This window comes from Polypterus senegalus, chromosome 11, assembly GCF_016835505.1.
Source record: "Polypterus senegalus isolate Bchr_013 chromosome 11, ASM1683550v1, whole genome shotgun sequence".
Classification (NCBI taxonomy): Eukaryota; Metazoa; Chordata; class Cladistia; order Polypteriformes; family Polypteridae; genus Polypterus; species Polypterus senegalus.
In genome coordinates this window covers 148,467,288-148,481,211 of record NC_053164.1, presented here as the reverse complement: position 1 = coordinate 148,481,211, position 13,924 = coordinate 148,467,288, and the positions used below count along the sequence as shown (strand labels likewise).

At 36.1% G+C, this 13,924-nt stretch overlaps 1 protein-coding gene across 1 annotated transcript in view; it reads right to left on the bottom strand.

Annotated features, from left to right (window-relative positions):
* Positions 1 to 614: 614 nt before the first annotated feature.
* The window catches only part of nup107 (nucleoporin 107), a 92,131-nt gene continuing 78,821 nt past the window's right edge, over positions 615 to 13,924 (bottom strand). The window contains 5 exon segments of the mRNA XM_039769785.1: positions 615 to 790; positions 4,485 to 4,652; positions 5,217 to 5,330; positions 8,012 to 8,137; positions 10,831 to 10,985. Coding sequence (XP_039625719.1) covers positions 683 to 790; positions 4,485 to 4,652; positions 5,217 to 5,330; positions 8,012 to 8,137; positions 10,831 to 10,985 — 671 coding nt within the window. The 3' untranslated portion in view covers positions 615 to 682.

Here is a 13,924-nt window from a genome sequence, read left to right as displayed (position 1 = left end):
TGATTATTTTCATTTCTATTAAACGATGTGGTATCCTTTCTTTCCCAACACATTACCCAGTCTATATCAGTATAGATATCCAGCAGGATCCCCCTCCACCCCCCCATAGAGATCTGATGCGTTTTCAACGTGTTCCTTTAATTGTTTTGAGCTGTTTATATACAATTTTGTCACATCTTCCTAAATAATTGTGGTGCATAAAGCACTAGATGTCAGACACACAAGCTTCTCTTCTGTTTTTGAAGTCTGAAACACCTGTGTTCCTTTTTGCTGCATTACACCCATTTTACTTCTGGGAAAGCACTCGCTGGTTGTTAACTCTCATGCACACACAGGCCACTCTTACAACCTGAAGCAAAATCAATCCTTTATGATTTTGTTGGGGCAAGTTGCAGCCTAGTTGGACAGAGTGTCACACTACACGACTTGAGGAAACATGGGCATGCTGCAGCTGCCACGGACTTGCTACGATTATGTAAATGAAGTCTACAAATGAAAATTGCTGGAAAATTTGTAATGTGAAATAGCCTTTAGGTGTCCATGGTTTTTATTGAACCTTGGATAAAACTCACAGCTTTAAAATATGGAATAATTATACACTATCAAAACAAAAGTGAAAATATGTTGAACTTTTATTAAATACAAAGATCGCAGAATTAGAAAATGTAGTTTAAAGCAATTATTACGATTTAATTTCATAACCCAAGGGGTCAAGTCCTTGATCCAACAGCTCCACGGAAGACTCTCTCAACTTCAGCAGAAACCTTCTCAGCTCCTCCTTAGAAAATACCTGTTAAGAACAACAATTAGCATATCAGAAAACAAATGCTATCATTTATATATTAACATCTCCACAGGTTTTATTTTTTTCATTTAAGCTCATGCTATATATAGTATAACAAAGATACAATATTTCTTTAGGTAGATGTCTATAGCTCCATGGGGTTCTTGTGGGATTTGGGTTGAATATAGTGCAACAGTAAGCACTCCTGCCTCAAAGCTTCTGGAAATTAGGTTTAAATCCCAGCATGACCACTGGCTGCGTAGAACGTACACATTCAGCATGGGGTTTTCAGTGGGTATCCTAAATGAGGATATGAATAAGGCCAATCATGAGTAAGCATAAGTGGACGCCTTTGATTGTGCCACATGATAAGGTGTTGCCCTGTGCTGGTTCTTGCTGCTTTGTGCATCATGCTGCCTAGATATACTCTAGCTCACTGTAACCCTGAATTGCATTAAGGTAGTTTCAAAATGGGTGAAAATATCTTGTGGGATCTGAAGGATGCGACCTTTAAAGAAAAAAGGTGTGGCAAGACAATGAAAGAAATGACATTGAAGGTTATTAATAATATGGTACCATGCAACTGTTACATGGCCAATTGAATACATTTTAGTAACTACTATTCAGGAAGCAAATTAGCTACTTGCATAACAGTCAGCACAAAGTCCATAGTAGTTTGTTTGTTCCATTCAATATAGCAAACCATGCATGTTGTGGCCAAATTTTGGAGAACACATACAAGCTGCACTTAACCCTGGCGAGTGTTCATAAAAGGCAATTTTATGTCTTTTACACGTGTTAAGCTGGTCAAAGAGTTACACAGTCAATTTCAAATAAACTAAATAATCAGTAACTTGATGGTCACAGACAGGGTAGCTGTCTGCTGATTCAACAATGCCTCATTCTGACCTATAATTAAACCACAGCCCCAATATATAGCAGACACACAAGTGTCTTAACCTAAAGAAGAGTGTGGAAGAAGCAGAAACAATGCCCACAAACAGATTTGCATAGTGAACACTGTTAGCACAAGATGTACTATGGTAGCAATTGAATGTGGGATGATTTTTTTTTTTTTAAGAAAAAAATAATTCCAGTAGTTTATATAAATTAACACCTAGTTTCATCTAAAACACAAATCTCTTGGTACTACTTCTGCTCACTTTTAAATTCTCAATTTAAAAAGTTGACCAAATTGATTTTAATTTAAAGCATGCTAAGCTACTTTAAATAGAATGCCAGATTTTAATTAATGCCACAAAACTTGTGTGTAATTCTTCTCAAATACTGCATTCTCAATAACTGCATACTATAAATTTATCAAGAAAAATATTCCCCAGCATCTTTTTGTCTACAAATGATTTCTTCCAATCATCCACTTTAGTATTACACTGACTGAATGCAAGAATGGCAAAACCCAGCAAATTACTAAAATTAAGTTCCATTTTCATACATACATACATATATGCATACATACATACATAATTCTGCTTGAAACTACATACATTCTTTACTTTTCTAAATTATCTTAAAAAACGTTTTATAGTAACTCTTAATATTTAATAAAGATAATTGAAATAAAAAAAAAAATAATCATCTATGGCAACACATGATTTAGCATGTTGTTGTCAGGTTGAGTACATGCAGATTCTCAAAGGTGTCTTTCACAAAGGCCATTTTATTCAACTTGGAGTTTACCTCACAGAACAACCAAAATTTTTTAAAGAATTTCCACATGTATGTGGTGTCAGAATTTTCTTAACTTTTCTCCAAATGCTATGGTTTTATAATCCACTCTATACTGTTGAGCACCTAATAACACACTGCTAGGTACCACAGTGTATTACACTATCCTGTATGTTCAGGAAGACAATTAATCTTTCAATTTTTTTAACCTAATTTAAATTATTTTACTACTGATTTGAGTATAATGTGTTGAGTATTATAACCACCATACAGATAAGCATTTGTAAGAAAACTAGACTACTCTTTCCTCTTTATGAAAATTTGGATTCCACAAGGTGCTCTCTAATCATATGCAATTCATGTGCCTATGTTGGTACACCTAAAGGGGATTAATTGCTTTAATTACTTTTTCTGCATCAAGATATTTTTAAGTGGTTTTAGTAGGTACACTTTACTATCTGAAAGAGAAATAGTTTATTGATTTCATTTGGTTAACTGAAAAGTGAAATACTTCAGTTTTACATATTAAGCTAGGCCAAGTTCACCTGTTGGCACCAGAATCAGATTTCCATACAGTTATGCGTGTTTAGCCACAAAATCCTTTTCAGGGATGCAGTATTTTCTCATAAGAATCTATACCAGTGATGTGCCCTAGTAACTAAATGCACACGTAAATATTTATAACTTACTATTCAAGTAGTAAAAACAGTACTGCCTTAAAGCTGTACAAATACTGAATATCAACACAACATTAAACTGCGAGTTCAAAAACTAAAATATTCCAATTGTCACAACTGCATTGGAAGTCACTTTCCATCAGCTTTTCTCATAGTAAACAAGAAGAAAGAAAAGATGAAGGCACAAACAATTTGTCCAATGTTTAAGAAACCACAGTAAAAAAGCTTAATATAATTTATCTCAATAAAATGTTTTAAAATATCTATGCATGCTATTCAAACCATTTGAGATATTTAAAAGTTTAAGACAACTAAATCAGTGGTGTCAATTATGGCTACCTTTATGTGAAAGGACATATACAAATGTAATCATTTTGACAGTTTGTCTTGTGTATTGTCTTGAAGTTCTAGCATACCATCATTTTAAGAAGCAACCTTCTTTCATTCATTCCAGTTATGTAGATTACATACCATAAATTATTGTAATGAATGGTTGTGTAACTCTTATAACAAAGTAAAGAAAAAGAAATCTGTGGTCAATGTGTCAGGCACTAAGCTGTCAGTCCACTATAATATTTGTGAAACACCACACATGATGGGTAGTGGATATTAAATGCCTTTCACTTAATCTCCTTAAAGAAAGTGGAAAAAAAAGAAATTACTATGCAGGGTGCAATAGGAAAACACAAACGCTGAAGTTTTGTAATTCCTAATAATTCATGATTCTTTCTTTAATACAGTGTTTTATCTAGTTTGTTTATAACAAAATCTACTGGTGTTATGAAATGGAGAAATACATAATAATAATAAAAATTCGTTGTATTTATATAGCGCTTTTCTCACTACTCAAAGCGCTCAGCAATTGCAGGTTAAGGGCCTTGCTCAAGGGCCCAACAGAGTAGGGCATTTATGGGATGCGAACCGGCAGCCTTCCGATTGCCAGTGCAGATCCCTAGCCTCAGAGCCACCACTCCGCCTATCTCACACACTGGGGTTCCCAGCAGGAGCCACTCACATGACATTTTATGAAGTCTAATGGCATGTTGCTAGCTAAATGATTAAACTGTCAAAATAGTCACTAAACTTATTCCTACAGAAAAGCCAAATGAGCTATGAAGAAAATATGTCCATCTGAAAACCTAACATGTACTGATATTACAGTATAGTGCTATTGTTTATGAACACTAAGCAGGAGTAAGACCAGAAAAGTTGGTCTATGTAATAACATGGGGATTAATTTATACTTCTGAGACAATGCAAAATGCATCCTGTCTCTTCAAGAAATAAAGGTTTAAAATAGTTTTATCATTTTTATTTGTGAAAATAATTCCTATAACCTGATAAAGCTTATGTTGCTCAGAGGACACAATGTCTGCTAATCGCAAGCACTCCTGATGATGTTTAGTGCTGTGCAGCACACTGTGCAGCAGGAAACACATGGCTGGCAGGCAGAGCCTCCTCAGTAATGTCATCTGATGGGAACGTTCTTGGTCCTCTTCTGCATTCTAAAAAGATAGCAATAAATTTAAGTGAGATGACATCTGTCCAAGATGAGCACCATTTTTAAACAGTTGCTTGCATTAGTTAAATTTTATATACCATTTGGTTTTTGTGCAAAATGGGAGTCACATATGCGATGGATTAACAACAAAGTAAAAAACTTGTTGCAGCTATTGCATTTAATGATGAAAGCATTCAGTGCTACTTTCAAACTTTTGTCTGTAAAAAAACAACATTCAGTAGATATAGACAAAAAAAAAGTTGGAAAAAATGGGCAATTATGCACAATGTAAAAAAGTGGCATGGAAAAAAAATTAAGAAGGAATATAAAAAGCAATAAAATCAACAGAGACAATCACTGACATTTCCTCCATATTTTCCAAACTTCTGTTGCTTAATCTGCCTGGTTTTGATTCCTGCTATTACTATGTGTATTAAAACCCAAACATTGATGTTATTGGGGTTCAACAAGCAGTTAAAAAAAAGGTTTAAAATTAAAATTGTTATTTAGTTTGTACACTATACACTTGACAATCTAAACAAATAGCAAAAAAAAAACTGTCACTGACCTCATGGGCATCAACCATCCAGCCCCCATCTACAAAAAGTAGTACATTGTATATTTTGTCCTTGACATCACTGGTCAGTGCATTCAAATGACTGCTCCAGGTCTGATATTCGAACTGCACAAAAATGAAATAAATTTTCCAAACAAAGCACTCAAAAAGTTGCAAATGACATCTTAACACAGATTAAAAATAAGAAAATAGAAAAATAACAAAAAGCACAGTCTGACAGAAGCAGTACAATGGTATGGGAAATGTTCTATTGGCACACAACTGAATTCCTAATGTCAGCTGAGTGCTCTAAATGCCAAAACATCATGTGTATTACTTTATGGACTGCTCTCTTTTTTAGAGAACTGGACTTTCCAGCAAAGCAGAAAGCTCACATCACCTCTAGGAGGTTACACGAGTATGAGAATGACTTCAGTTTGATCCAACAGCCTGCAAAGTTTCCACATCACAATCCATTACAGTACCTCTGGCAGGAAAAAAATTACAGGACCTTTATGATGCTATGTAGTTGGCAAAGACCAAAATCTGCACCTTGTGAAATCCATGCTTTAAAGCATTCAAGCTGGTCTGGAGGCAAAAAGAGGTACCTATGTGATTCTAGAGAAGTAGAGCAAATAAAGATTGGCCACTAACTATATATTAATATGATGTTAATATTAAGTTAATGCCCTGTACTTTAATGAATACCTGAAAGACAAACCATTATATTGTTATTTACTTAGTGTGAAAAAGGTTACATTTAGAAAATACATTACAGCACAGAAAACATTAATATAGTACTTTTGTCAAAAGCTGTACAGCTCGCATTACAAATATAAGTAACACCATAAGCACTATATCTCAAAAATGCAGTATTAATAAAACATATTTCCATAAACACAATGCTATAACTCAACGACTGAAAAACTTTAAAAAGCAAAAAATGTGGAACTCTCATCTTTTAACTCTTAATTGGTCTCATTTTGCTTTCCATTTACTATTCACATAACACTTTGCATTTTGTTTTTAAATATTCACTTTTTAAAGTAATTTTCCAATTTAAAGTGTTATTCTACAATGAAGTAAACCAGAAAGATTTGAATGAGATTCTTAAATGAATATATTGCATTTTTCTATAATGCCTTCTCCACTTAAAACTTTCATGGTGAGCAGCTTTGTGTAGAAAAAAGCAGCACAGCAATCAAGAGTAACAGCCACAGCACAGCAGCTCAGCAGGTTTTACAGCTGCTGTGCAGGCAAAACTAAGGGCCAGTTGTGGATTGCTTTATGGTTAACCAAGCATTGCATTTGTTTATTGATTAGACACAAACCATTGTGACTATTGTCTCTCTATTATAAAAAGAAATCCTGGAAAGCAAAAGCAAGACAACGATACGTGATCTTTTTGGAAGTTCTCGAAAGACATTTAAAAGACCCGCGAGACAAGAGAGACTTGCCACGGAGCGTCTTGCGGGGACCATAAACATGAGACTTGATGCCAAGAGACTGTCCCAGGGTCAACTCGCGGGGACTTGGAACATGAGATTCTTGCAAGACACGCCCTACTTACAACAGATATCATATAAGAGTACATCCATCAAAAAACAGTCAGTCATTTAAAAGAACATAGTGCACACAGATCCTGTGCTCTCAAGACATTTAAAGTGTATAAGGACAATACGGAGAATAGACACCCAAAAGCGTTGGAGAGAAAAAAAGGCAGATAAGAGATTATGAAACCTGTAAAATTTGCAAGTACTGCAGTGTCCCAGCCAGGCTGCGGCCTTTTTGGTTTTAAGTGACTGTTCGTTCTGATTGAGGGAGGGTGTAGTACAGCACGGAAGACTGATAGCGGGGTATTGATTGATGTGGTAAGGGGGGGGGGCGAGACACAGGGGATGAGGGATTGTAGAGGGTGCTAGAAAGTTGTGTTTGGGGTTGCGAAGTCAGCAATTGTTCAAGTAAAACTTTTGTGACACTATCATGTCAATCACTACAGTATCAAAGAAAAAATAGAAAAGATTGCATTACCGCAAAACAAAAGGTGATTAATCATCAGAACCAGGTGTAACTGAAAAAAGAGCAGGATCGAGGTCAGAAATAAAAGGCAAAGTCATTTCGCATTCGCATCATTCTTATGCACAAAACGTGGATTTACACAAGAATAGACCATACGCTATGAGAATCTGTGGTCCTGCTAAAGTTAAAGCAACGACAAGTTGAATTTCAATGAATACACAATTCGGTCAGGTGTATATTTACGATCACAGAGAAACAATGCAAATTTTAATAGGCAAAAAGAAAGGTAATGTATATATTCCGCGAATAACATTACACACCAAAGGAGATCGTGATATGCCATTCATATTAAAATGTTTACAGTTTACTGTGAGAATAGCTTTTGCTATGACAATCAAATCACAGGGACAAACATTAGAAAAAGTCGAATTATTTATTAGAGAAACAGAAACAATATTCATTCACAGGCAATTATACGTTGAGTTGTCACAATGTGTCTCCAAAAAATATTGTTTTTAATGAAACTTTAAAGTAAAAGTGCAAATAATGAAATTGAAACAATTCCAAAGAAAAAAAAAAATTCAAATTGTATATTCGATTAACCAAACACAGGGGTTGGCGAGCGAAGAGAAGCCCCCTAGTATTTTTTAAAAAATAAAGTTAAAAAAAAATATTGGCAAATGATTTGGAAAAAAAATCTTTACTTTATACATAGTAAGCATTGCATGCTGACGATTATACCTTACTTCCTAGGACTCAAGAATTGTACGTTTTTTGATTATACTTACTTCATAATCTTTTACTTTCATCTCATAGGCAACCTCCTCTTTGAACTTGGCCTGTGGAGGCAGGACTGGCTTCTGGGGAGCAGTGTTCATGTGCTTAAACCAGTCATTAAAGGCTTCATGGGCTTCCTAACAGAAAAGGCAACAGAGTTCAGAAAAGAAAAAGCACACACAAGTCAAATGTTACAGTTCACCCCCACTAACTTTAAAAATTCAACTATTTTAGTAAGAAAGAGTCCAAATGTTTTTAAGCTAGCTGGGGGTGTCACACTATGGTTGTGGAGGGCTGTAGTGATTGTGGGATTTCATTCACTTGTTTTTTTTAAGACTGAAAGCCCTTATTTTTTCTTTACCCAGTCATCAAACAACAAGATGCAAAGCGAGGTAAATAGCTTGGTAGTCTCAAATCCATTTACCGATAGGACACAACCTGCAGACCAACCTAATTCTTAATTAAAAGCCAAGCAATGCTCTTAATGAAACATCTTAATTCTGTGTCTTTTTAGTGCTCTCATTTTCTCATATCAGACATTTCCAAAATAGTTTTTTCCTGAGATCACTATAAAATTGTTTGGTTGACCTGACCAGGTTGATATCTATACTAATAAAAGGCAAAGCCCTCACTGACTGACTCATCACTAATTCTCCAACTTCCCATGTAAGTAATTGAGTGCCTGCCCATATATAAGGCCGTCCGTCAGCAGCAATCCAATAGACACACTGCCACTAAATATTCACGGGTGAAGGACTGTGCTTATGCAAACGAAGATGAGATGGTCAGGGATAAACTAGTGTTTGGCACAAATTGAGCAAAAGTGCGAGAGAAACTTTTAAGTGCCTGGTCTTAGCTAACATTAAATAAAGCCGTGGACATTGCAAGATCGCACGAGAGAGCACAAGCACAGCTGAGAACCTTTGATGCATGTACTCCAAGCGGCTCACGTGAACGGACTGTGTACGCAGTACGTAGAGAACAAGCAAGAGCTCCAAAGAGCGTGGAACAAAAAACGCATTACACAATTGAGAAGGCAGCAAAAGAATATGAAGCGAGTGACGCATACAAGCATATTCATAAGTGCAGCTACTGCAGAAACAAAGCACAGTGTAAACCTTAAGTTTAAATTAAGTTCATAGACAGGCTGCCGCTGGCGTTTGTCATGCCTACGATGAATACGATATTCGCGAGATACAAGTTTAATGAGAAGAAGCAGGGCATAAACAAGATTTTTGATCACTTTGTAACTGAGTTAAAATTGCTGTAACGGAGTTAAAATTGCTGGTAAAGGACTGTGCTTATGCAAACGAAGACAAGGTGGTCAGGGATAGAATAGTGTTTGGCGCAAACTCAGGAAAAGTGCGAGAGAAACTTTTAAGTGCCGGGTCTGAGCTAACATTAAATAAAGCCGTGGACATTGCAAGATTGCACAAGATAGCACAAGCACAGCTAAGAACCTTCGATGCATGTACTCCAAGCGGCTCACGTGAACGGACTGTGTACGCAGTACTGCAGTACTGACTTTGCAGGACTGGGAAAGGTAAACCCGTGTATGCAGTGTGATGTCTCAGATAAAGAGGAAGACGAGCTGCTTATTGATGCAGTAGGAAAGGAACAACCCTCTGACACCGAACAAGCCACTGTACACATATCAATAGGAAAGCAAGGTGTAAAGCTTAAGTTTAAATTACATTCATAGACATGCTGCCGCTAAATATTTGCAGGCAAATCCACAACTTAATACCGGGAATGCCTGTTAAACATCTTAGATTCACGAGTACCGATTTGGGTAGTGATCACTTCGATGAATGAAACCTGTTATCTTTACAACGGTTGACAACGAAGATGAGATGGTCAGGGATAGACTAGATAAACACGGAATGTAACTTGAACACAACAAATCCTCCAAATACGAACCTGATTGAAAGAAATAATGATAATCAAATCCTTGATGACAGCAACACTCGTAACAGTCACAAAACAATTGCATTGACAATCATGTTACATTATTTTTAAAATGTTTCCTTTTCTTTTTCATAATTTCTTTAACACACTACTTCTCCGCTGCGAAGCGTGGGTATTTTGCTAGTATACAATAATTTAGATCTTCATTTTTTTGTTTTCATATATTTTACTGAAACACATAAGGTGCAAATGTGATTGAGGAAGATGGTTTTCTATTGGTCTGCTTTTTATCTTAATGTTTGGATGCTGATTAAGGAAAAATATTTATTAATTACTGTGAATATAAAATGTCTAGTTTTGTATAATATTTTTTTCCTTTTTCACTGAAGTTTCTGATTTGTTTTCACCTTCTTTGTATAGACTGCAATAATGTTGGAATAAGCTCTGACAAGAGTTATCTTGGTTTCATTTTTTATTACACAAAATCTGCAATTTTGGCAGGGGTGTGTAATCTTTTTATACCCACTGTAAGAGCAATCAATCTTAAAAAGGTAGTCAATGTTAAGACAAAAAAAAAAAAAAAATAAATCAGTTCCATTATCTGTAGTAATTGATTACTAATTAATAAGTGACTGTAACAAATCTGCAGCCCCTGTGGCCCTCCAAGATGTGTTTGACATCCTTGGTTTAAGTCATGCAATGAATGATCTACATTTTAAAGTGTTTTTTTCTTACTGTTTAACTTAATGTATTGCTAACCCCTTGATCAACAAAACAAAATAGTCAATATCAACCAATAAACCTATCAATATAGTAATTTCATACCTTCTTCAGTGATGTTTTTTCTGTTTACATAGTATTCATAAGTTTTCTCTTACATTACTCTTCATTAAGAAAATCTTTTAATATAGCAGGCACTCACTAGGTACGCTCGGATACAGAGGTGCTCACGAATTGCATTTTTATCTTCTGCAGGAACAACCAATCCTTGATCACCCCAGTGCTTATAGATTTCATGTACAGAGTCTTCTGGGATCTTAATGAAAACACCCTTGGCAGCTTCGTATTTCTTTGAACCTTTAATAGAAAGAAATAAAATAAATTAGTTGAGGGATGGTTAAAATCTGCTGGTTTAAGAACTTAAAAACAGTACAAAGCTTTTCAAAACCTATCGAGAATTCTATTTCCTAAAACGTATTTGTCTTAGCAATAATTGCTGAAATAGCCTGACCCACTGCATTTGCATAATCTCACTTGTGATATTGTTAGTTTTTTTTTAATAGCTTTCTGAAGTTGAACATAAGATGTAATGAATATTACACTTAATAGTAGGGCTGAACGATTAATTGATTTCAAATTGAAATTGCAATTTGAAATAATGAGATTAGCAAATCGCAAAGGCTATGATTTAGGGTATATATATCATGCAGTGTGTATTACCAATAGGACTGTCAGACTGAACATTGCTATTTGAATAAAATTTAAATTTATTTAAAAAAGGTCTGCTGACATTCAACTGTAAAAGAATGGTTGCTTATTTTACCTGCACTAATTGTGGCACTGAATTAGTCTAGATGTGTTATGTAAAGCTGCAGGATTTTGTAGATCTGTTTTGCCCTTCACTTCCATGATTGGCCTTTTTGTAATTCTGATTGGTTAGCTAGTTTTTCACATTAATAAAAGTTACAGCTAGACCCCTTCAAAAAATCTTTTTTCCCCCTGCCCCACCGCTGTGCTATTTGATTCACAAGTCAGACCTGTCGCTGTGCCCATCCAAATAGACCGCTAGGACCATCCATTAATTTTTTTAAATGAGAAAAAAAAATTCTTTAGTAAAAAAATTATACACTGTACATACTTGTAGATTTACAAAGAATCAAATAAGTGATTCTTTTACTGATACCCTTCTAGCAAGTATGATCACATATCATTCCCAAACTGGTCAATCAGCATGGACAGTAACTCAGCATTACCTCCAGCAGGTGATTGTGCACACGTTCAAAGTCACTAATGTGGACCATTAATAATTACAAAAGCATAGTGCATCAATGTCAAAAAATTACAATAAAGATATTGCAAAATGCCAGGCATTGCCCTTGCTCCTTAATTACATGATTGAACTACTCAATATTTGCGAAAGGGCAGAACAGAATTAGACAGAACAACATGTGCCAAGGTCAACCACTGCAGATGACCTGGGCATGGATCCTAACCAAGTTGTACTAAAGGAGCTCCACATAAGGCACATTTTTACTTTCATATTTTTCTGTGATAAGCTGTGTATGCAATGACTTTACTGCCTTGTTTTATTATTTTGGAGGCCTTGGCATAATGCTGTTCCTCTGTTAACTTGGTCGTGTGGCGTCCGAGTGAGAAGTCTGTCTGTTGATGTGAGCTTGTCAGCTGCTCAAAGTAGCACCAACCTCTTGTTACAAATCACCTCTTTAAACTTCCGCTTAATTGATTAGTATGTCAGCATCTTTGCTGTTTATTTTGAAATCAGTGCTTTGTTGAAAAAAAAGTGCAATAGGATTCACTTTAAACTTAGAAATTCATATTTATTAGTGTTTGCCCAGAGAAATGGAGCAACTGCCTTAAGATTTGGTTGAGGCAATAGCTCTGCCACAAGTGTTCTTATGCGGTTATGTAAAAGTATAATTTCACATCTGATTCTGTCCTATTTACTCTTAAACCTAGGAACCCTAACTATTGTTTAAAATCAGAAACCCCAAAGCCTACAAAAAAACTCATAATCCTGGGCCAGTGTATTTAGTGTGCACTTTTGATAATTATTCTGTTTATTTCAACTCATAAGCTAAATGCTGGATATCAATAAATAACTTTCTATTAATTATAGATTGTGAAATATTTTGATACTGCTCCTGAGCCACAAGTCACAGTGCTTGTATTAATTATTGATGGTATCTCAAGTGGTAATGCTCCATAATATTTTAAATCTATTACACAATGAATACTGAACTGATGCCCAACTTTAAAAAAATATATATTAATTGCAAATCAAATAGCAATAACTGACAGAAAAATTGTAATTAGATATTTTCTCCAAATTGCTCAACCCTGATTAATACAGTCAAAATGATTTTTTAAAATTCATCTTCAGGGTGTCTAAAAGTAAAAAATACACATACTGCAAATGTAGTGTTCACACATTGATGGAGAACCCCAAAATAAACTATGCTTCAGAATTATATGGCAACTGCTAATTCTGCATGTAATACAAAATGGTGGCAATTCTGTTGACATTTCATTTTTGTAATTTAAGTAGCAGAAGTATGTGAATGGTACACAATTTGGTTTTGTGAATATGCAGGTCAACTAACTGACAATTTTTAGACTTCATGAGTCTCAGCTACACAAAATCCATCCATCTATCCATCCTCTTCCACTTATCCAAGATCGGTCGCGGGGGCAGCAGCTTGAGCAGAGATGCCCAGACTTCCCTCTCCTTGGTCACCACTTCTAGCTCTTCCAGGGGGAATCCCGAGGCATTCCCAGGCCAGCCGGGAGACATAGTCCCTCCAGCATGTCCTGGGTCTTCCCCAGGGCGTCCTCCCGGTTGGACGTGCCCGGAACACCTCACCAGGGAGGCGTCCAGGAGGCATCCTGATCAGATGCACGAGCCACCTTATCTGACTCCTCTCGATGTGGAAGAACAGCAGCTCTACTCCGAGTCCTTCCCGGATGAATGAGCTTCTCACCTTATCTTTAAGGGAAAGCTCAGACACCCTACGGAGGAAATTCATTTCAGCCGCTTGTATTCGCGATCTCTTTCTTTCGGTCACTACCCATAGCTCATGACCATAGATGAGGGTAGGAACATAGATCGACTGGTAAATTGAGAGCTTTGCTTTATGGCTCAGCTCCTTTTTCATCATGACAGACCGATGCAGAGCCCATATCACTGTGGACGTCGCACCAATCTGCCTGTCAATCTCACACTCCATTCTTCCCTCACTCGTGAACAAGACCCCGAGATACTTGAACTCCTCCACTTG